This window comes from Cryptomeria japonica, chromosome 2, assembly GCF_030272615.1.
Source record: "Cryptomeria japonica chromosome 2, Sugi_1.0, whole genome shotgun sequence".
In the NCBI taxonomy this organism is placed as follows: domain Eukaryota; kingdom Viridiplantae; phylum Streptophyta; class Pinopsida; order Cupressales; family Cupressaceae; genus Cryptomeria; species Cryptomeria japonica.
The window spans coordinates 673,462,700-673,488,165 of record NC_081406.1 but is presented as its reverse complement, the minus strand read 5'-3'; the positions used below and the strand labels follow the sequence as shown (position 1 = coordinate 673,488,165).

Below are 25,466 nucleotides of genomic sequence, written 5' to 3'. Positions count from 1 at the left end.
TTTGGGGGGGATGATGTTGGCGGCATTATTGTATACGAAAATACGACTAGTTAATTATGTGTAATTGTTTTGGTTAGTTGGCAACCGAGGGGTGGCAGTTGCGGTGCGATGGTTGGCGCTCGCATCCCCTTGGTATCTTTATATACTTCAGAATGTAACTTGCAACATACTGATTAGGAATGGGAATAACATATCTTATACTTGTCTGATATCGATGGCATTCTTATTCTGCATTACGTACTTTATGCTTTAAGTTATTCACCCGAGAGGGCAAACAAGAGGCACTAGCCTTTTATAGATTCTACAATTTTGATCAACGACCTGGATTTAATCCATTCAATGGCCCAAATCTGCCTTCTAGAAGCTCTAACAACTTTGATTAAATGATTTCAACTATTTTTAACCACTTTCTAACCGCTCCCACTACAGGACGAATGTTTACACATCTCCCAACACAAAAAGACAAAATAGTAGTTTTTGTCACAAAAGGACAAAATAGCCAGCTAGATAAATAACTTTCTTGGGAGAATAATAATACTTGGCTTTGTAATATTGTTTTCATCTAGCCAAAATATTATTATTTTACAATAAACAAATCCCCTTTTTACAATAAATCATTTCCATTTCATGTCTAGCTATCCTTTTAATGAACCTAAGAAAGTTCTGTCTTTTCACCATCGTAAACTTTTTTTGGTTATACATTCCACTTCTTCTAAGTTTCCATGACTTGAGCTGATCCAATATGTTATGTACATGCATATCCTAACTTCCTTCGCTCACAAGATGCTCTGAAAAAGTTGTGACAATAGTTGAAACTGGTTCCTCTTCTTTATCACATTCAATCATTCCTTTGTCCTGGTGTTATCATTAGTTCTAGCCTCTTTTAGGGTGATTTGCCTTTGACTCTTGTTGATGGTAGCACCTCTCCTGCAGCTGCAAATTAACTTCAATCACCGTTAATAACTTTAGGAGTCTTAGGGTTAGTATTTCAAATGTTGTCATATAAAGCAAAGATCATGATAATCAACATGACAACACGATGTAGATCATTATTAATATCAACATCTTAGGATAATTTTCACTTGGTCAAAAATTATCTTCCTTCCATGCATCATAAAATTCCATCACTTTGGCTTTATCACTCATTTAAGGATCTTACTTTGATGGGACTTGATTGGTAGGCCCTTCCTAGGAACCTTGGCCTGCATTCTTAGATTGGGAAAGGACAAACTCAGGCTCCTAAGGATCTTAAAGAAACTCAAACTTAAGAAAATCTTTTGGACACCTAGCATTGGAGTCTGGAATTGGGAATTCCCTTGGGAAATTCAATATTAGGAACATGCCTTGTCTATCAAAAAGAATTTGGTTCATCATCATCATCTTGGATCATGCAAATCTTGATTTTTCACCATGCTAAGGCCAATGGATTAGATTGCGCTTTGAAATTTGATTCAGGCCTTAAAGAGGTCTCATGAACCTGAACCTATATACCCTTCATAAGAAAATTAAGCTCTTGGAGGATTGAGGATTTTTGGTGCATGAAAGATCACTTGGCAGTTTGGTTTGGAAACTCAATATCATGTCCTAATTTAGGAAGCTTAAAATTGATCTCAGACCTTTGATGAGGAAATGAAGTTTCTGTTCAAACTTGGAATTAGGAATAGGATTTGGATTTCAGACTACATCTTGGAAACCTGGCTCTCATACTCGGCTCTTGGAACCTCAATAGGAAACTCAGGGATAGGAATGAGCTTTGGAATTCCAAAAAAATTTCACACCACTGAATTTGAGCCTTCTATCTTGAGTTTTCTGCATACCTTTGGTGAAATTTGATGGTTGGAAGGCGATTAGGATTTTGCCTCCCAAACTCGAACCTAGGACTATGAGCTAGATTCCTTCCCAAACTTGGGTCTGGGAACTTCATTAGGAAACTCAGGCTGAAACTCAGTCCTAAGAACATAAAATGGAAAATCCTAAAATCCTACCCTGAACCAAGTTTGCCTTTGTCTTGACCTTTTGACTTAAGTTTTTCTTGCATGTCTTGATGAAACTTGGTGCTTGGATTTTCTGCTTTGAACTTAGACCTTGGATTTTCTACTTTAAACTTAGGGGTCTGCAATTTGGATTTTCTGCTTTGAACTTAGACCTTGGAATGATTTTTGGATTTGAATTTCTGATCAGACTTGGTGTTTTGAATTTCTGATCAGACTTGGTGCTTGGAACATGAAATGGATTCCTTCCCAAACTTGGCCGTTAGAGGACAATTAGGAAATTCGGTGAGAAACTTGGCACTACGAAAGAAAAATGGGAACTCGGTGAAAAACACGACATTAGGAACATGTTTAGGAAACATGGGAAAAACACGGCATTAGAAACATGTTTAGGAAACATGGGAAAGAACACGGCATTAGGAACATGTTTAGGAATTTCCTGAAACCTTTCGTCCGACCAAGTTTTATCTGTCTGTGTCTTTTTACATTGTGTTCTTTGTTCAATGCTCCTTGCCTAGTCTGAGTTTACTCATGTTTTTTCTCATGTCTTCTCCTTCAATAATTTTAAAGTATTTCCATTTCCTAGTTCTTGTTTAAGAGAGGGTTTGGGCATGTCTCTCCATTCCTAAAATTTTCCTAGGGTCAAGCTTGGTTTTGAGTTCTCTTTCACACCTTACTTTCTTCATTCTATTTTGCTCTCATTCTATAAAATCATATGTATATGCCAATCCTCATGTCTTCTTGTTTGATTCTAATGCTGCTAAGAAATCTTTTTGGGCTTGAAGAGACATGGCATTGTGTCATTCGTTATGGTTTATTCCACAACAGTTGATGGCTTGACCTAGGCTTTGAACTTGTATCTTAACTTCTTCCTTATGCTCTTTGTCCTCCTAAATCCTTTCTCAAGCCAAATTTTGTGACTTGAATGCTCATTCTTTGTATTCCACTTTGCTTTCATGATTCCCTAAGACCATTAAATTTATGCAATGTGGACATTCCTAAGACAAGTGTCCTTGGATTCTAGACCCAATGAAAGCATTCACCTTGATTCTCAACTCACTTATCACCACACTCCAAGCTTCCTATGCTCCTTATCAGACTCATGTGATTGTATGATTCACTTTGATCCAACCCTGCCTCCCCACCTCCCTCCCCCCCACTCCCCCCACTTCCCCCCCCCCTCTCTCTCTCTCTCTCTCTCAATCCTTACAGGACAGAGCTGTTGCAAAATACCAGCAAAGCAAGAAAAACAAAGGGGTTCCCTGTTGGAGACAGGGCGTATGTGTGCAACACAACACAGGCATTGTGCTTGAAAGGGTATAGAAGTAAAACTTGGATTTGCATTTGCGAAAAATTACAGTACACATATAGACCAACTGATCTGCTTGAATTATGGGCCAAACATATGAAATGGATAGATTATGTTTTAATTATCAAGACTACATATTTAAACCAAAATTTTGTAAGTATTAAGGAACTGATAGACATGCATGCAAAATATAGTAGCAAGCACACTGATATCCATGCATGCAAAATGTGGAAGCATTCAGTCTTTTTGAAATATAGGGTCATTACGCTGCATTTGAAAGAAAAAAATTATGGAGAACTGCAGGCATTGTGCTTGAAAGGGTATAGAAGTAAAACTTGGATTTGCATTTGCTAAAAATTACAGTACATAAATGTGCCTCTTGTGATCTATTTCAACTTTTCACTAAAATACCTATTGCTGCAATATGAAATAGTTAAAATCAACATCGGATTGTTTATGTTCAGACAACAAAATTTTTATGGATGAAAATGTTTGCTCAGATGAAATCGCAAAACCATTAACGCTTACCTTAAGATGAATATTGAGGATGCCAAAACAGAAAAATTCAAACATTGAGGTGAAAAGACAGAACAAGTACAAATTATCCACCAATAGAATAAAACTATAAGATATTAGTGCAGAATAGGATTATGTAACATTATTAATCAAAAAATATAGCAGAAGCAAATTCAAAATGCAGCGATCGTACTTCCATGCATTAGACTGTTGCACTTTCATGCATTTGTTATTCTCTATCGTCCACTTCCATGCATTTCTTATTCTTTCATGCACTAATCCACTTCCACTTCAATGCATTTGTAACTGCCTAAACTTTCTTTTTTATGTAAATGGACTCAATTAATCCATGCCGCCACTGTAGAGAATGCCTCTTGGCGTAAATATAATTTTAAGGTACTTTATAATTTAATAATAAAATCCTAATTATCGTTTTAATTTAATAATAAAATACTAATTACTGTTATATAAAATTAAAGTTACTCTTTGAACAGATTATCATTAAATTAAATTATTTCCTTAACTTTAAAGGAAGATATAACAAACTCTTCCACCTTTTACAGTAGCAGCATTGGTGCCTACTCACTGTGAACTTGAATGCATAAATTGAAATGACAGGTGCTGTTTGGCATGCACAGATAAAACTTTGACTGTTATAGCTAACCTATACTACCTCACAAGCGGCTGCTTTATCTAATTCATTTGTTGGTCGCACATTTAACATTTTCTTACAGGAAAATAGATAGAGCATAAATTATAATAATTCTAAAGTGCAAGAGCCTGTCATCAAAATGATAGGATTTAGTTGAGCTGAATATTAGATTGATTAATCTCTTCTTCTCAAATAAATGGAAGTAGTATGAACTCTCCTATCCACCTAATTTCAAACTCTGTCTGATTCTGTAATCCTTCAGGTTTGTCTAGCCAAATGCTGGAAATGCTCATTGATGCTGTCCAGAATTTGAAACAACTACTCAGAGACCAGAATTCTGATTTAATCATCAGATATGGAAGAGCTGAAGACATCTTACTTGCATTAGTGAAAGAGGTACCACTAATAGGTTAATGACTAAAATTATGGTTATTTGGTAAGCTGCCAAGGGAATTTCTGAATTATAATGTGGTGGAGACTATTGGCCTACTAATTGAACTGGGCACACTCTTTAAGTAGTTGAAGCCTTCATTTAGAAGCCACTATTTCTATGGATTTATTGGAGTTGTAGATTGTATAAGAATTATTGGAGCTGCAGGTAATTTAGTCAGATTTCAGTCACTACAGGTTATTCACTGCAAGGCTGAACTGTTAATTTTATTTGCATGACTCAGGTTAACGTTACTCATATTATCACAGAGGAGGAGCTAGAGTATGACTGGCTCAATTTAGTTCATTCATTCTCAAAATCTCTTGCGACAGTTTATGTCTCAGGGGAAATCCCAAGGTTTATCTTTTGGCAAGCACATATATTTGAATTTGAGGTTCTTACTTGACCCTGTACCGGGTCTTTCATCTTTGATTCAGAAGAATGTTTTTCAGATTTTGAAGCATTTATATTGAAGGCTTTCCAATGCATAATGCATGCATAAACTTTTCTATATTTATTTCTTACATATTCGTATTCTAGAATTGGGAGGAAATTCCGGATTCATACAGAGAATTTCAGAAGATGAAGAAACCCTCCGTTCCACCTCTTTCATGCCCTACCTTACCAGTGTTGCTACTGGACATAGACAGAGGTAAGGCAAGTCTGACCACTTTCAATTTGAATCTACGTTTTAACAAATCATTTGGCTATCCTCTAAACAAGATTAGTTATGCATGTATTGATCTTCTCTTTTGTTTTCAAAAAATACTGGTTCAGAAGTTCATGATTCCATTTCAATGGTTCAGGAAAATTGCCGGAATTGAACACCTTAAGAGGAATTGTGGAGGGAAAAACTAATCTACAAAATTTTAAGACAAACCGAGCCTTCAATGAACAACATCTACAAAATAAGGAATCTAGTTTCTTCAGTCAGGAGGCTGTAAACCAAATGGCCATTGGGGCTGGAGCAACCACAGTTCGTAATGCATTAGATGGATACTTGAGGTATCTAGAGGCAACTTGGAGAGATGATTGGCAAGAGTACGTATTGATTCCATTCTGAATGAGAAACAAATGTACAAGTGCTTCTTTGCTGTAATTTATGTTTAATTCAATTGAGGTAACTTAATCAAAGGCGTCTCACAGATCTTGTCAAAATAGAAGATCTGCACCTCTATTTGATTCCTCCGTTGTTTATTTTAGTGAGTTTTTTGTTAACTTGAATCAATATCACAGTTTTCTTTCACAGAGCTGCTTATGAAAATAAATGGAAATCATGAAACTGGCATCCTAAATTTCAAGTGATTTCTCTCCTAAGATTTTAATGAAAAGAAAAATCAACCCAAAGCTATATCACTGGCCTTCAAAATGGAAAATTCAAACAACAATTTAACCTACCAAATGAGATTAATCACTACAATGACCATAACAAGAATTCTTGGAAGTTATTCAACTTACATTCTGTGGGAACATGTCCTCACCCCTTGATTCCCCATCGCCATGTTATTTTGCTATTCATATATCATTTGTGGGTGCTTTTAGGTCAATCCTTTGTATGTTTCCGTCCTTCCCTGTTCTCCCTAAAAGACGATTTGATGGAACATAGCATTCAACAACAAGGAACAATGGTAGAGACACCAATAATTTGAGATTTAAATAAAAACTATTGCAGTGACAGCTTTTGTGTGGGAGGGTGTTGATTGAAGAAACAAGACCAGTACCAACCCAACCAAAATAAATAACAAGATGTCAAATATTAGACTCATAAGAGGAACGAAACATTAAAACTGATAAGACATTTGAGAGGAATATCCAATGATATAGATGCATTAAGATTTATTAGACTTAAAATATTTTTCTGTGAAAGCTAAGATTAGTGTAGTTGAAGCAGCTTACTCTCAAGAGTATACCCAAGAAACTTGACATTAGATATCATGCATTCAGCATCAACTTTCAAATTACAACACGGTGAACATCTAGACACTAGAATAATGAAAATATGCATTCATCCTATGTATCGCAATTCCCGTAAAGTAGAAAGTTAAAGCTTTATAATGACAAGGATAATCTCCATACACCCCTAGTATCCCACATTCAAGAGACAAATAAGAAATCACAGCTATTTAATATTCCCAAAGTAGGCCTTAAAGAAAACCAAAAGCCCAAACATAAGCAAACATTCAAACTTTTATTCGATCAATTGAACAATGCCTTGTTCAATGACTTACAATTTAAGCTACCACATCTATGATGATTCGAGCCCAATCAAACTTGATCTTTCCTACAAAGACCTCTTCCGCAAAGTAAAACATCCATTCCTCGAACATGCTGGAGTGAGGGAGCCCCATGACTCGGTTCACAGTACTCCTCACTGAACTCACTCCTGTAGACCTGTTTGAGGATCCTGGTGCTAGGGGCTCTCTTCTCTTTAAACCAATTTTCATTCATCTTCCCTTTGTACTTATTAGGATTAGTGTCGTATATCACCCGAGCTTCTTCCATTGTTACCACTATTGCGTCTTCGTGGAATGGGATGTCAAAGGCTTCTCCAATTGCCTCTGGGGTGAAATCAGCCATTATCGTCTCGTTTGCTAGTACCACCTGTTGATTTTATGTTAATCTTAGCAATCAGATTGACAGTAAATAACAGAAAACACAAGAGAGACGCATAACATAGTGATACCCTGGGAAAACCTCCCTCTTGGACGAAAAACCCAGAAACAATGTCTCAGATTTTATTATATCAAACACAGTAACAGAGTTAAAACTTAGCCTTCTGTTGTGACATATTCACACATCGCCCCATTGCAAATAGGGACCCCTACTTTTTTGCTTTCTGGGGTTTGTTTCTAGGTCTTTTAGGGTTTTGTCTATTAGCCTTTGCATGCTGAGTGTTGCCAGAGGGATCACTAAGATAGCAGGCTATGTTTTAGCTAAAGGTGAGTCAGTGGATGCTTCGGGTTAGGGTTTCTTTGAAAGTCTCCCTTAGGCCTAGTTTTGCTCTTGTTGCTAATAGTGTCTTGTTTGAGTTTCAGGAGGTCAATGAAGCTTGGTGAGTGAATATCATCTTTGAAGATCTGAGTTAGGTCAAATTGGTGAGTGATGAAGTCTGGAATATCACCCTGATCTTCAAATGTCCTGAAATTTGGCTAAGTCTGGAATGTCATCCTGATCCTGAAATTTGACTTAAGTCTGGAAAATTGAAGAATCCTCCAAAAACTAGATTTTGCATTATAACTCCTAGAGGTCCGAAACCACTGTCAAACATCCTGACAGTATATATGGAATATAACTTAAAGTATAAGTCACTTATACTTAAATGTTATATTCCATACATGAATCATGACGGAGAGACCAAAATGCCAAATTTCGTTACTGACCCTTCCAAAGGGTCCAAAGCGAATTTCAATTTCGCTCCCGACCCTTCCAAAGGGTCCAGAGCGAAATTCTCCATAAGACATTCTACTTTGACCCAAACTTAGAACTAACTCATTCCTAGGCATTATTGAGGGCAAAAAACTTGTTTGGATGAAGAAATGTGAGAAATGAAGTCAAGATTTGAGCCTAAATATGACTTTCGCTCCTGACCCTTCCAAAGGGTCCAGAGCGAAATTCTTGAATGACCTTATTTTCTCACTTAGATCTTGAAATAAATGCCACTTTGAGAGTAATTTTACTTGATGATGGTAGGAGGAGGCCTAAGAAGTCATATTCAAGCCAAGAAAGGGAGGAAAAAGGTGAGAAATGAACCCAAGTAGGAATTTCGCTCCTGACCCTTCCAAAGGGTCTAGAGCGAAATTCCCTATAGGTCTTGTCCTTGGCCTTGGTCCAGAGCGAAATCCTCATTTGACCCCCTATTTTGCCTAAGGCATTGAAGGGCGAAGTTTTCAAGCTATTTTGGTGGTAAGTGGACTTGATTGTGGTGAGAAGAAATTGGTTAAATCAAGTTTGAGTGAATTGAGGAGGAAAGAGGTGTGAAATCAACCCAAAACTTAAATTTCGCTCCTGACCCTTCCAAAGGGTCCAGAGCGAAATTCTTAGAAGACACCCACTTCTTCCTTGACTAGACCAAGATTTTAGTTTCTAAGGCATATTGAGAAGGTTTTGACATGTTCTTGCCTTAGGAAGTGAATGGAAGCATCAAAATGTGAAGATTTTGTCCAAGATCAAGAATTTTGCTCCTGACCCTTCCAGAGGGTCCAGAGCGAAATTCTTGCGAACACCTTTTTTTCACCTTAGAGGAGGTCAAGTCCTTGGTCTTTATGGCGTGGATGGAAGTAATATAACATGTCTTTTCCTTTTGAGGTGGTTTGGAGTTGGAGAAATGAAGAATCAAGCCTAGGACATGATTTTCGCTCCTGACCCTTCCTAAGGGTCCAGAGCGAAAATCTCCATGGACCTCATTTTCTTCCTTGTTTGGCCAAGTTCTTAGTGTCCAAGGCATGTTGGAGGGTAGATTGGTATGTTCATTCCTTGAGAGGTAGTTGGATGCATTGAAAGATGAAGATTTTGCCTAGAACAAGAATTTCGCTCTTGACCCTTCCAAAAGGTCCAGAGTGAAATTCTTGATAAACCTCTTTTGCTTCCATGTTTAGGCCCCAAACCTTGTTCCTTGGGCGAAGAGCGGTGTATTTTTTTACCTTGCAAAGAAGATTGGAGTTGAAAAGATGAAGAGTCAAGCCTAGAGTTGAAATTTCGCTCCTAACCCTTCCAAAGGGTCCAGAGCCAAATTTCACAAAACCACTCTTTTCCCTCAATTTTGTGCCAAGTCAAGTATGGACTAAGATGAATTAGGATTGGAGATGTCTTTGGGCATAACTTTGGGTCGCTAAAAATCAACAAATGTGAAGGAATTCAGCAAAAACTAGGATTTCGCTCCTGACCCTTCCAAAGGGTCCAGAGCCAAATTCTTAAAATCATCTATTTTCCCTTCAAAGCAAGTCAAGTCTTTGGTTTTTATGGCTTGGATGGGTGTGAAGTCGTGTGACCTTGCCTTAAAAGATGAATTGAAGTGAGAGGAATGAAGGAATAAGCTCAAAATAAGAAATTCGCTCCTAACCCTTCCAAAGGGTCCAGAGCGAAATTCCTTAAAACACCCTTTTCCTTTCATTTTTATGCCAAGCCAAGCCTAGACCAAGGTGGGAGAAGTTAGGGGATGCCCTTAGGGTTTCCCTTGAATGGATTGTTGCCTCCAAAAAAGAAGATTCTGATCTTGAACAAGGATTTCGCTCCTGACCCTTCCAAAGGGTCTAGGGCGAAATCCCTTATAGGTCCTGTCCCTGGCCATGTTTTTTAGCGAAATTCTCCTTTTACCCATTTTTGAAGCCAAGTAAATGTTGTCAAGCAAGTTGAGAGATAGATCCAGAGGTGAGAAGCAAGTTAGAATAAAGAGAGAGGAATGGAGTTGAGTGAGGGAAAACAAGCAAAACATGAATTTCGCTCCTGACCCTTCCAAAGGGTCCAGAGCGAAATTCTTCAAATCCACCATTTTCTCCTTGGGTGAAGCCAAAGTATTGATTCTTGTGGCATGGTTGAAGGTGGAGTGAGGTATTCTTTCCTTTCAAGATGATTTGAGGTAAATGAAGTGTAAGATCAAGCCTAAAACTAGAAATTCGCTCCTGACCCTTCCAGAGGGTCCAGGGCAAAATTCACAAAAATGTCCTTTTTCTTCCAAAGTTGTGCTAGGCCAAGACCATGATCAAGATAGATTGGGCTTAAATATTGCCACAAGAATGCCTTAGAGGGGATTGTGAGTGAAAGAGGTAAGGATTTTGAGCTAAAGAATGAATTTCGCTCCTGACCCTTCCAAAGGGTCCAGAGCGAAATTCTCAATTTCACCTAAATTGCTCATGATGAAGGTCGGGAGATGGATTCCCAGGCCTTGGTGGAGAGAGGACTAGTGTATGCTTGCCTTGGAAGACATTTCAGAGTGGAGGAGTGACAAGACTTGAGCCTAAACTAGAATTTCGCTCCTGACCCTTCCAAAGGGTCTAGACCGAAATCCTCAAAAACTCCATTTTTCTCCAATTTTGCATCAAGCTTGATGTTGATTGAGATTAAAGGGATCCTTAGACATGCATTTGAGCAAGTTGTGGTCGCAAGTTGTGAAGATTTTTTCCTAAAATGCAAATTTCGCTCGTGACCCTTCTAGAGGGTCTAGAGCGAAATCCTTTGAAACTCCTATTTTTTTACCCTGTTTGAGCTAGGCAAAGGGCTAGTTGTGATATTATAATGAAATGAGGTCTAAATTGGCCAGGAATGCAAATTTCGCTCCTGACCCTTTCAAAGGGTCTAGAGCGAAATTCTTATAGAGCCTGTCCTTGGGGAGAATCTTGAGCAAACTTCATTTTGATGTCTTCTTGTTGATGATTTAAGGTAGAAAATGCTATGTTAGAATGAATTTATTATGTGTCCTTAATCATCTTTTGGTTTGTTTTGCAGATGAAAGAAGACCAGGCCAGGACAAGAACAACCTCTTCCAGTCCATCGTCATCAAGGACGTTCCACATGCAAAAGGGAAGACTCAAGGTGCTTTGAAGCATTGGAAGACTAGGGGTGTTCAAGGAGTTCGAGTTAACCTCAAGACTTCATTCTTTCACAAGATGACAAAGAAAGGGCTTTGCCATCACTTCCAGGCGGAGGTGTGCTACCGGAGAAGAAAGACTTGACAATAAGGAAGCCTAGTCAAAAAAAAAAGGAAGTACATAATTCGTCATGTCAAAAGACTGAAGAGGATCAACCAAGCCACAAGCGTTAGACAAGGTGGCATCCCAGTCATCATTCTTCCAGTCGGATTGGTCCACCTTAGCATGACTAGATTCAATGTACCTAATTTACCGGAGGCGACACAAACTTCGATGTACCTACCCCTGCTTCTTATTGGTCCTCGCTCCAGGAATGTAATTTTCTAATTGGCTAAGGAAGTTTGTTGTAACAAACCCTAATTAGGGTTTCTATCTTGTAATCCTAACCATTGGTTCTAAGTCAATCAGAGCTGTCTGTTTGTGAAGGGTTCTCTATATAAAGCCCTGGCTCCTCATTTGTAAAGGTTAATAGTTAATAGTCGGTGAATAGTTAGAAATAGTGAATAGTCTGCTGATAGAATAGCAATTAAAGTAGATTAGGAGGACAAGGCAAGAAATTGTTGCCATTGATTGTAAATAAACTCCATTTTCATTGAAGTTATGGTGAAGTGTGTTGTTTCTTTGCAATATGCATGCTCTCTTGTTGAATCTTCATTTTAGATGATAGATAATTAAATTGAATGAAAGAAGTTATTGAATGCACTCGCATGGAATCCACCTAGTCCAAACCACTAGCCTTTTGCTGACTGTAAGAGCGCCTTGAGTGGTCAACTGGCATAGAATGAGCTTAATCCCAAGTCATAGCACCTCTGTTGTTCACGCATTATCTTGAATGGTGATCAGTATCTGATGGTGTACGATTTGGTCATATTTGGAACATCACTTAGAAGATCGCACTGAGTTGGTGTTGAATTGCTCAACCTGATGGTGAGACCCAGCCCAATAGGATTCCACCTAGTCATTCATCCATCTTCTCGCAATCTAGGTCTTAGAGTAGACTCCCTGAACCTTGTATCTTTTGCCATTTCTTTATCTTCGAGTTAGTAAATAGGACTTGTGATTCCAGCAAATCAGACGATCAGGTCGTCAAAAGTAAGTCCCCTTGCGATTCCAGCAAAATCACATCATACCACGAAGAGCTCATCCACATGTAGAGACCCTACATACTAGAGTTGCCTCGATTGATCCTTCGGCGAGATCTTCAGCAGTCGGGAAACTTTGTTCAAGAGAGGATAAGATACCTTGGAATTTTATTCTGTGTTCGCATGTGCATGAAAAACACATCAACAGAATTGGCACTAGAAGGAGGGCTCTATCGCGATAAATGCTTGAACAACTGATTGAATTAAGAGTGCCCGACAATGAATGTGAATTCTTGAATCCAAGGAAGATCAATGGAAAGCCATCTTCAACGCTCGATGAAAGTGGTGCAGAGGAAGGAAGGTGATCGCTGGATCGTCAATTGGACTTGCAAAGAAAGGAAGAGCTTTGCACAGCTGGAACTGGTTGAGCTTTCAATTTGAATATGAGATATTCAAGATCTCTCTTATTCCAGAAATTCCAAAAAAAGTAAAAAAAAAGAAAATCCAAAAAAAAAGTGAAAATAGAAAATCCAAAAAAAGTGAAAAATAGAAAATCCAAAAAAATCCAAAAAATAAAAATAAAAAAGTAAGATTTCTCAATGGAGTGGCAACAGTTTCACGAGGAGCAACAATTTTGTTGTCCTCATTTTGTTTCCAAAAATGAAGGACCATAACATTAAATTTTTGTGAAAAAGTGAAATTTTTTACTCTATGGAACGCTTCCTGAGGCAGAATTTCGACTAATTCTTGGACTGGCTTAATCCTCAGTCCATCCTCGAACTATGTTTCAAATTTCGTCGCATTCTGGGTTCGTTTGCTATGTCTTTCCTTCAATTTCGGGTTTTAAAATCTTGACTGCAGGTGGAGAATTTTCCTTGAACTGCAAGTTTTAATGATTTCCATTGTTTTGGTCTTTGTAGGGAAATTTTTAGCTTATTACATGTGCACTTTATTAAAAAATGAAAACTTGTAATTTGTTTTAAATTTCCCCTTTATTGTTTTTTGGCTTTTTTCAGTTAAAATAGGGATTTTTTGGTTAAGTTACAAGTAAACTTGTAGTTCTTTCCAAAAACCCCTACTTTAATGGTTTTTACATGTAATAGGGATTTTAAACCCCTATTACATGTGTGCAAGTAAATTATAACTTGTTATAGGGGTTTTATTTCCCCTTTGCAAGTGATTTCAAATTTGCATTTCTCTCTCAAAAACCCGATTTTGCCTTGTAATTGAAAAAGTGACAATTTAAAACTTGCACTTTGGTCTAGAAAACCCGATTTTGCTTATAAAGTGCATTTTTGACATTTTAAACTTGCATTTTGTTCCAAAAATCCCAATTTTGGCTTTGTTGAGGAAAAAGTGAAAATTAGAACTTGTTATATCTTCTAAAAAACCCGATTTTCACATGTTCATGTCTCCAAAAACCTGATTTGCAAGAAAAACGTTTTTGTTGAACATTTCAAGGCGAATTTTGTGGAGAATTTGTTGGAGGATGAAGGCGTTTAGGATTGCTCTCTATTTTCATGCATGATTGGACACCTTTCACGCCACATGGAGGTTGTGTTTGCTGTTTTTTAGCTTTATAACAGCCACCACATTTTTTCAAAAACCATGTTTTTTGCCATTTGGAATGCCACGAATCTTCAATGGTATGAATCGTTTTGGCTTGGAGTGATAAGGCGTTGAGGGTTAAAGAAGATTCGAACATTTTCCATGCCATTTCTCATGCATTTGCTGCCACGTTTTTTAGTTTTGGGCATTTTTGCAAAAATGTGGCTAGGGTTTTGTTGACGTGTATTTCATACACAATCATACACAGAATAAAATACCGACAGGCATCTTATCCTCTCTTGAGAAAATAGTCTCTAACTGCTGAAGATCTGCAAAAAGGATCAGTTAGATAGACTCCAAGGTTCTTTTAGTGGGGTCTCCACGTGTGGACAAGCTTTTTTTAGTGGTATGATGTGATTTGCTGTTTCCTCCAAGGCGTCTTACGGATTCAAAGCTCGAAGATTTTACTAATCTAGAAAGGAACTTTCAAAAAAAAAAATGGAAAAAAGGACAGGGTTTAAGGAAGTCTAATCTAGCCTAACCCTATGAACGACTTAGCATGAATGAGATTTGGCAAGACTCAACCAATTTCAATTTTGCCATAAGATAACAACTCAACTGAAATTAGTGCGATCTTCTAAGGTAATAATGGTGTTCAATGCATCAAAGACCAAGGACACTACTACGAAGGTACATATCCTAGATACGAAAATGCTTGAAGGTTAAGGACTCAAAATGTTTTCCAGTCGACCACGCAAGGCGTTCCTTCAATCAGCAAGAAGCTAGTGGTTTGGATTGCGAATCCTACCAAATATCAAATCTCACACTTAGTCTTTCAAATTAACAAACTACCTTGATTGAGCGTGATTCAAGTACATCCAACAACCATGAAGATAACTTAAGAAACTTGCAACAAAACACCATAACTTCAATATTTTATTGATTTCCAAGTCATCATATACAACAATTGCTTGAATTTCTCTCTTCAAGACTCAATCTTGCTACAAAATAAAATTGCTTACAACTCTAATCTCTCTATTTCACTCTCATCTGACTATTCGACTATTAACTATTATTCTATTACCAAATGAAATGAAAAATGGGGGTATAAATAGCATCCCCAGTTACAATGAAAGGTCCAGATTGAAAGTAAATCAATGGACAAGATCATGACACCTAAACCCTAATTAGGGTTTGTTACAAATGACCTCCTTTTTACTGAACAACATTAAATACATAGCCAAATATTAAATTTGGCACAAAAATCTAGGAGGTATCAACCAATGAGAAATAAGATGTCATGTCATCTGTAACAACCTTTCATCTAGAATCTTATTCCCTTTCCAATTCTCTTTCTTAGCATATGCAATGAATTTTGTCACGATTCCTTCGATTTCTGTGCTTGGAATCTCGGGAAGATTCTTGATACTCTCTTCTAAGTGGATGACCTGATCAAATGCATCTAGAAGAGCTGCGTCCCAAGTAGGTTCAAGTTCCTTTGTTCTATCAATCAGGAGCATGGTGGCATACATCTGATCATACTGCTCATCTGTAACATCTGCGTCCTTGCGAAAGATGATCGTGATTCTATCCTCAAACTCTTGTAAATCCACATCTGTCTCGACCTTGATCCTTCTGCCAAGAATGGTACGAAGTACCTCAAATACTCTGTCCTGGATCGGATTGATCACCTCCTCAACTTGACCACATCTAACACTGATGTCCTCAAAGAGAACACTCTTTATATGGAGTAAGGTTGACCACTGAAACAAACTGTGAGAATCACCCTCTAAGATCCTCTCTTGTGCTAAAATTCTTCTGGATGTATGTCTTATAACTTTCAAGACAGGGATGACAACGTCCTTGGTATGGGCAAATGCAGCTACTGTTGCCATCAATCTGTGGATTATCTCAAGAACTTGGATAGCCTGATGGGTGATCTTCGACATCCTTGTAACAAACTCAATGGCCACCGTGTGAGATCTATCCATCCAACCACATGTACGCTGGACCAGGTTCCTGAATCTTTCTGCTTCATTGATTGATTGAAGGGGCAATGCCTGCAACGGTGATCTAACTGGATCCTGACGTCCCAAAGGTTCATTGATGTGACTGAAATATGTCCTCCATGCACCGACCTCTCTCTCAAGCTTTCTATTCTTTTCCACTTCTTCTCTAAGCTTGTCCTTCAATGCCTCAAATGTGTCGGTGGCATCATCTAAAGTCTGCTCTGCTGTGGATGGTCCTAACTCAATAGTCTGTATATGATAGTCTTCTGCTAGGATCTCACCCTCATATTTGTCTGCTGTCGGTGTAGCTATCTGCAGTTTTCTAGATCCAGTCTCATCTCGAATCATCTTGGACATCTTTGTAGCCTTCTTCTTCTCTGTTGTCATATGTGAACGTCCTACGAGGCTCTCTAAATCAATTGCACTGTCTTCGTCCTCAATTACGATCACCTTAGTCAATCTTTCCTTCAACCAATCTGGGATATTTGATCTTGTCTCTTGAACTTGAATCTCTTTATGTACTATTTCTTCTTGTCTGGGAGGAGATGTTACTTCGTTATCATTATCTAAATCATAGTCTTGGAGAGATCCATCGGACGAAACATGCTGTGCCTGTCCTTCCTCCTGTCTATCATTCTGTACCATCGATTCCATGGACTCTTCCACTCGAACTGTTCTATCTTCTGGTCTGGAAGAAGTACCTGGTGCTTGATCTTTATCGGCACCTTGCTTTTTCTTGGAAGGCTCTTTCTTTTCTGATCTTTCCTTTCTCTTCGAACCTCTCGAATGGAGATTGCCCTCACTGGCACATCGAAGGTTACCTTCACCTGAATTCCTACGATTAGGATTGCCTTCACTAACACTGGCTCCACCCTCGGCTGGCTTTTCTTCCAAAGTAAAAGACATAGCTATGCCTTGTTCTCTCAAATTCTGATGCTGAACGTCTACCCATCTGCGAGTACAAGACAAGACTGGTGCCATCAAATCATCGAAATCCACGGCCTCTGGCTCATTCCAATTCAAACTAATTGTTTTACTTTCCCTATCATATGAAGATTGGATGTGCCTGCCGTTGTCCTGAGCTTGGTCGGCCACTCTGTAAATCTTACATTTCCTGATGAAATCCAAAGGCAATCTAGAATGTATCTTACGTTTTACTTCAAGATCATCTAGGAGATTCATCATAAAATCTTCAATTTGGTACTCATGTCTAAATCTTCTGCCGACCGTCTCCTCTAAATGTCCATGTGGATCAAAACTATTCCTCCAAGCAAAAGATGAAAAAGGATACAAGGCTAACTCCTTCTCTGCGTCATCCATGGCTGAGACATTAGGACATACCTCAACTGAATTACCCAAAATAATAGGTACCTGAACTCCATTCTGATGTCTGTGTCTGAATGCCTTCACATATGCTGCCAACTGCCTTGTTACTTCAAGTAACACAATTCTGTCTGTCGGGTACCTCGGCAACATGTATGGAGGTAAAGGACATCCATACACTCTAATGTAAGTGAACTTGGGAAACTGAATGAACCAAGCACCGTACCTCTTGATGAATTCCTGGGCATCCTGAGATAATCTGTTGTGAATTCCACCTTGCAACGTCCTTGTGATGTTCATCGTGAAAGTATCATTGATTAACTTGTAGTTCTTCCCTGGTGGATGATGCAAGTAGGTATAGGATTCACAAACTCTGACCTCGCCGGGTCCTCTTCCAATCACTCCTCTGTGAGGTAGTCCTGCGTACTCAACGCTCCTGATTAAGGCATAGATGACGTGTGAACTCATGTGGAAGGACTTAGTAGCCCTGAGTCTTCTCAACTGTATGTCTAAGCAATGGCTAATTATCCTAGCCCAATGTATTGTACCCTTTCCTTGAACAATCACCTGGATGAAATAAAACATCCATTTCTCAAAATAGAAGGCATGAGGTGCTCCTGTAACTCTGTTGAGCATGGTAATCAAATCTCTGTACTCCTCTTGGAAATCAATCCTGTGTGGTGTGTTCGGTACTTTGCTCAGACGGGGACGACTCTTAAGTAGCCAGTTTTTGTTGATTATGCTTAGGCAAGCATTTGGATCATCATCATACACTGATCTGGCTCCTTCAATGCTCTTGTATATCATGTCCCTGTGCTCTGGAAGATGGAAGGCTTCACTTATGGCTTCCTCTGAAAGGTACGCCAAAGTGTTTCCCTCATTGGACACAATTGTCCTGGACTGCGGATTGTAGTGACGGGCACACTCGATCATCAATTCGTGGCACTGAATAGCTGGAGGAAAGCCGGCCGCCTTAATGATGCCACTCTCTATTATTCTCCGGGCGACAGGTGATGGCTTGCCGATGTAAGGGACCTCCCGGAACTTCTTCGTGCTAAAGTTCCCCAAGTTTGTATCTCCAACGTTGCTCCACTTGGACACGATCTTGGTCTCCACTTCTTCGGTCTTCTGATCTTCTTTCATGAGAGCCGAGCGACTGGTGGATGCTCCCGCCTTTGGGGTCGCCATACCTACACAACATTTCATTATAAGAAATAGATTTTGCAATAAATAACGTAAATAAGAGAGATAAATTTTAGGAAACCTCATGATAAGTCTCTAGAGTTATCATTTCCTAAAATAAACGATTGAGCTAAGAGAAATTCAAGAATCAAAATTTCAAAATTTGAAATATGACGATGAAGGAATAAAGCAATAACAATTAAATCGCCATACCTCGAAAGAGAGCTAACTCTAGAATGCAAAAACAAAATTTGCCTAGGCAAAATTGAGGTATAAAGTATTCTTCAATATGATCTCCTCAAAATTGACTTCGCCACCTCTGGAGAGAACGTGATCTTCAATTATCGCCTTGGACGTGGTCTCAAATGGATCTTCAAGTTCGCACAAATAAATCTCCAAGTCTTTAGCAAATTCGCCTTAGGCGTGGTCTTCAAACTCGCACCACCTTTGGTCTTCAACGCAATTCGCACCACCTTTGGAGTGTCTTCGCCACCTTGGATGAATGAAACTCGCACCACACAAGATGATACACTTCGCACTATCTTCGCTTCTCCTTAATTCGCATGAAGGATAAAAAATGATTATGTGAAAATGATATCTTCCACCCTCAATATATAGCGCTTTCACCCTTTCATCCCTTAGGCCGACTTGGTAAATAAAACCATTTTTTAAATGATTTGCAATAGAATAACAAGGCCGACTTGCTTTTGTAGCGCTCCAAATTCGATTTTTATTATTTAATTAATTAATTATTAAATGCCTTACGTTTTTTATTTGCAAATTTCGATTTTAATAAAGGCAAAAATAATTAAGAAAGATCAACGCCATATTAAATGCCAATTTAAAATAAATTTTCAATTTTTATCGATTTTAGCATTTAAGGAAGATTTGAAATGTTTATTTGGCGCCAAAACTATGAAAACAAAGGGGACGTACCTCATCGCTCTGGTCCCTTGGAGAGGGACAGGAGCGATCCATGATTTTGTCTTGATTTTTGCATTTTTTACGTCTAACTCCTTCATCTCCACGTTCAATATTGATCATCATGATGAGTCCTTCGAATTTGATCATCTTGCATGCGTTCATAGGTGTCTTTTGGATGTTTATCGCTCGTCCCTTGGAGAGGGACAGGAGCGATCCATAATTTTCTCCTTAACCTTGGCAATTTTAAACTTCGATCTTCATTGTGATGTTTTCCAAACGCCGTCCTTCACCTTATTCATCCTCGCCTAGCTTTGATCTTTGAAGGAACGTGAGTGTTTTTACTAGTATCGCCTTGGTCCTTGTCCAAAGGACAGGAGCGATGTGGGGCCTTTACACCATTTGGCGATGTTTGGACGTTCAAAACTCTTGTTTATCATCTTGTTGTCATACCATGGACCCTCCAAAACATTGCAATATATTGTCCTTACGTAAATTTTGCCTGGAATGGCCAATACATCTAACATCGCCCAGGTCCCTTCCTGAGGGACAGGAGCGATCTATGTTATATGGTGTCAATTTCCTCATTTTAACGTCCCTTGAGTGTTTGCGCATGATGAAGATGCCTTGAAATGTCCCTCGCCACCTTGTCTTGACTTGTGTCGACCTTGAACTTTGGAGGAACGACCTTGAACTTGCGTAAGGAGTATTATCATTATTGTATCGCCCTGGTCCCTTGGAGAGGGACAGGAGCGATCCTCCCCTTGTGGCTTTCATCTCACTTTGCCATGCTCCAAGTTTATATTCAACGGACTCGTCCCTCTTCACTCTATTCGCCCATGCCTTGACGTTGTTTGTAATTTTGCAAGAAAAGCAATTATATCAAAAATCGCTCTGGTCCCTTCCTGAGGGACAGGAGCGAACTAGGCATTTAACACTGTTATGGACGTCCCAAAAATCTTCAATTTATATTCAATGGAAAGATCTCGTGTTCTCCTTTGTTTTTGAACGTAAACTTGCCTTGACCCTTGTCTGGATTTTGCAAAATGAAGGAAATCGCTCTGGTCCCTGGGAGAGGGACGAGAGCTACAAGGTACCTCGCCCTGGTCCCTTGGAGAGGGACAGGAGCGATTTAGTCAATATAGGTCATTTTCCTTCGTTTTTTGCATCTCAAATTATATTCATTTGGCAAAGTATCTTCCTTCGGACGTCCTCAAATCATTAAGTTTTCGAAATCTTGCAAGGACAAGGTGAAATTTGAATTGTAGCTCCGGTCCTTCACTGAGGGACAGGAGCGATTTTCTCCCTGGAGGCATTTTTGTGCTCATGGAAATCTTCAATTTATATTCAATGGAAAGATCTCGTCGTTCTCCATCACTTCAAACGTAAACTTTGTCCGGACTCTGCAAGGATGATGAGATATTTGAAAATGAGCTCCCGTCCTTCACTGAGGGACAGGAGCGATTTTGCTCCTATAGGCCAAAATAACAAGATTTTTCACATTTTAACACTTCACGAGGCAAAAACAAATCAATTCCAATGCCCAGGATCAAAATTCAAAAAAGTCAAAATTTGGTCAAAATATTCAATCAGACAAAAATTCACATTGACGGTCAACACTTAGACAAATTTAAGCTCTGCATGAACATTCCAATTGAAAATTAGACCAATTTGGCGAATTTATTGCATTCAAAATTTGCATTCTAGAAGAGAAGCTCAAAAGTTCTCAAAAAACGACCGGATTATGGCTTGAAAAGGCAAAATTTAAAACCCTAAGGCTTGGCCCTAAATCCAGACGACTAACTAACTAACAAAACCCTAAAAACGAAGGCGAAAACGAGCGAAAAACGAGCAAAAAAGAGGGGGTCCCCATTTGCGATGGGGCGATGTGTGAAATGGTCACAACAGGTTTGGCATCTTTGATTGTCTCTATTTATTGGAGTCTTCTTCATTCCAAAGATTAATTGCATTTTTGGAGAAGCTGTTTCAGTTTCACTCAAGGTATGTTTTCCTTTCTTTCTTGTTTCATTTTATTATTTTCTTGTTTTCTTAGTTTTCCTTTCTAGTTGCATTATTGTAAATATGTTGTTCTTCCCCTTAAAATTGGTTTTTGTGAGAGAGATTTTCCCCTTGGTATGCAATTTTTGAATTGCATTGTTCTTCCCCTTTTTCCCTCTTTACTTGTATTCGGGATTTTATATCCCAATTACAAGTTGGCTGGAAATTTTTGCTCTTCCCTTACGGTTAATGAATTTAACTATTTATGGTTGAAATTCCAAGTTGAAAAGATGTGAAATACCTCCCCCCTTTCAAATTCGGGTTTTAAAAACCGGATTACATGTTGAAACGTTCTTCCCATTTTCATGAAAATGACATTCCCGGATTTTCCCATTTCTATCCATTCATGTTTCTCATATCCGTACTTTCCATTTCCGTTATTTTCCGCAAGTCAAATTCTCATTTTCCATCCATTTCTCCATTTGCAAATTTACAAGTGTACTTGCATTCGGGTTTTAAAACTCTGATTGCATGTATGTTCTTACCAACTTGTATACTTGCAAAAATTTCCCCAAGATCCAAAATTGGTCAAAGTCAAGTTTTTCCCATTTCCATATATTTCCCCTCTTCCTCTCACAAAATCGTGAAGTTCAAGAATCGAAGTTTTCCCATTTTGAAGAAGGAAGAATGTCATTTGCAGTTGAGTATTATGTCGCCTTAACACTTCTAAGTCCTTATCACAGTATTCCAGGTTTCCAATCAATGTCAGATTTGCCATCATCTCCAGTTCCAAAAAAGATGAAGTACAAGTATGACAAGTATCAGAATGAGGTGGCACCTTCCCAAGTTTCTTCCCCTTTGGATCGTATCAGAGACACGGAAATAGGGCATGTGGATATGTTAGAGTTTGTCAAGAGGGTGGAAAACCCACAAGATAACAACATGCAGCGGTTGTTGGACAGCCATATCCATCATGCATCTTCCTTCCCGGTGGCTGCCCTAGAACCTGAATTTGTTCTCGCCTGCGCCCATCATTTTGACAAAGAGACAAGAATCATCAAAAATGATGATGGTGAGGCAATAATTCGTCTTGATGCAGATACGATCGAGAAGGTTTTCAGAATACCTCCCGCACCTGTTTACATGGAAATCTCCAAAGAAAGCGCAGCTGATTACTATGTGAAAAGGGAAAAAGATTGTAAGCGACATATCAACAGGTGGATCCAAGAACCATGAGCCTCCTTCTCAAGGTGGGCTAAGTTTTACTGTTGAGATTTCAAATGGGAGATAGGAGACACCATAACCCTTCTTAGCAGGATGATGAGCCTTGAACATTCTAATGTTTTTGAGCCCTGGATGTACCAGTTCATCATGTTCATAAGGCAGTCTCATCATATATCATGAGGAGAAGTCATCAACGATGCCTTGTGTGAACAACTTGCAGCAGTCCCTTCCACCATGACTTTCTACATGAACTCATATTTGGTATACTTGGCAACATCACTTAGACACTTTCCAGGTCTTTCTACCAAGGGTGATCGCTCACTTATACCAATCTGGGAATATTATGATCAGTTGCCTTTGAGACCCAGCAGACTGCATTTCAGAAGAGTCCAAGATGCATTCTTTGGATATTTCATGTGTCAGTTTGACAGAACTCTGAGGAACAAAAGAGTATCAGATAAGTCATGGGAAAGGGTGTGCGAATATGGATGTTTGTTTCTACAGTTCCCCACTTTCACCTATATGAGAATTAGATGCTATGGTGGTCAGCCATATATGCTTCCTAGATACCCGACTGATAGGATCATTCTTATGGAGTTGGGAAGATAGATCATGGCTGTCCCCACTTTTCAATCTGCTAAACACAAGGTTGGAATGGGGATCTCTGCCACAAACCCATTGAAAATTGTCCGTTATTCCCTTGTCACATTTGTGAAAGCTAAGGCTATGGAGACTGAAATGCAGGAAATCAAACTCAAAAGGTTTAAACCTAGAGCTGATTTTGATTACAGGGGTATGAAGGAGAAGATCAAGAAATCCTTTGTGCACGTGCATCGCATTGAGGATATCTGGATAGATCTCTGCACAGAGGCCGAAGTTCTGAAGATGGATTACTGCAGGCTCACTATTTAGCAAATTGTTGATTTGAACTTGGTAGACATCCCACAAGGGATGATTGATGATGGACATGTACTTGATCCTGAGTATATTTCACGAAGGGTTCAGGAAGCTCCACTTCCTTTGATTCAATGGTCACACAAAGAATGTGTATCCATCCTTGAGAGATTTCAGCCTATCTTGGCTAACACCAACACATGGCTGAAAAGTAATGCTGTTAGACTTATAAAAATCAAGGTTGGAAAAGAAGATGATTCTACGGGGCCTCTTGGACGTAAGTCTGAGATTCAGGTTGACAACAAGGAAGGTGCATCGTCTTCGGGCACGAGGATCAAGTTGCGAGTTAGTAGGGTTGTAGTGCTTCCTCCTGAGGAGACGACAGTTCGTGGGAAAGAAAAATCACGATTTCATGTTCAGGTGGTTGATCTAGATAATTCAGAAGAAGGGTAGCAATCTGATGATGCTCCTAAGTCTCCAGTTTCAGACTCGCCTCATGAGATCATTCCTCCAGTTTCCATTGAGACACCTCTTTCTCCTCCTGATTTGCTTGTGGATGAATCTCCTTAGAATGCTATTCCCATTTCAGCATACGAGCCACCTCCTAATCATCAACAAAAGAGTGTGTTGGAAGTTCCTGAGGATATTCCTACTTGCATCCAGTTGTCAGAAATTGATACTTCCACTTCTGATTTCGAAGAGTTTATGAGGCAATCTACATGCCCATTGGTAACTGAGCAAACCGTGGTCACTGTCCAAACAAATATTCCTTTTGTTGACGTGTTTTTTATGACCGTGTCTAACACAGAATAAAGTTGCCTAACGGTCACTTCACTCTCTCTTGATCAAAGTACGATTGCATGCTAAGACTGCAAGAAGTTCAAACAATCGACTCCAAGGTTCCTTTATGCTACGGATGTGACTCAGTTGGTTGATGTGTTTGCTGGTAATCCAAGGGGCCTTACGTTTGCATCATTCTTTCACTTCTTTGTTGTGGCTGGAACTCCATCATCGGATATAACAATTCTGAGATGCTACTACTTCGAACGGACTAAAATGAACTGAAAGAAAAGGGAAAGGGTTCAAAAGGATCTAAATCTACTCCTAAGGGCAGTGATAACAATGAATAGTGCTCTGGTGCACAAATTTCAAATAAACCAAGCTCTGCTTCGTCAAGATCAACTACAACTCCGCAAGAACCGGTGCAATCTTCAGGGGATGCTAGAGGATTTTCAGATCGAGAAAGTATATTTGAATACCCAAAAACGACACAATCCAAACAACCATCCACAATTGAACTTAGCACAAATATAGGGGGTTCAGGCTAACTTTATATTGCAACTTACAATCAGCAAGATGCAAAAAGTATGAACCATGGAAATTCATCAAACACCATTACATTTTCCATTGAAATCAAAGCATTATACTACTTCTACTCTAAGTGAGGAAGGTGAAACCATGCAAGTTTTGAAAAAATAACTCAAGTGGACACCATCAAAGAACAATGTTTCACTATTATTTTCTCAAAAACTTATCGCAACAATTTCATACAAAGCTCCCTCCTTTTACAAATGAGGGGGTCACCCCTTTATATAGGCCTCGGGCCATGATTACATGCAAAACCCTAATTAAGGTTTTCCCTAAAAGATTCTCCACACATGATGCAACAAGGTGGGAATCTCCAATTAATAACCCATCATGCCCATATACAATTAATTCAAAAGTACCCAAAATAGAATCCACTGCACATTAAATGCACCACCTCCTTCAAATTCGTCCAACATGTGTTGAATATTCATCCAT

General features: G+C 39.0%; 1 protein-coding gene across 2 annotated transcripts in view; it reads left to right on the top strand.

The window, feature by feature from the left end:
* LOC131060609 (uncharacterized) overlaps window positions 1–25,466 on the top strand; it is a 103,955-nt gene that overhangs the window by 18,134 nt on the left and 60,355 nt on the right. For both annotated transcript variants that reach the window (XM_057993917.2, XM_057993916.2), the window contains exons 2-5: window positions 4,731–4,864; window positions 5,143–5,292; window positions 5,439–5,550; window positions 5,705–5,939. In XM_057993917.2, the coding sequence (XP_057849900.2) occupies window positions 4,731–4,864; window positions 5,143–5,292; window positions 5,439–5,550; window positions 5,705–5,939 (631 nt within the window). The remainder of the gene's footprint in view (window positions 1–4,730; window positions 4,865–5,142; window positions 5,293–5,438; window positions 5,551–5,704; window positions 5,940–25,466) is intronic.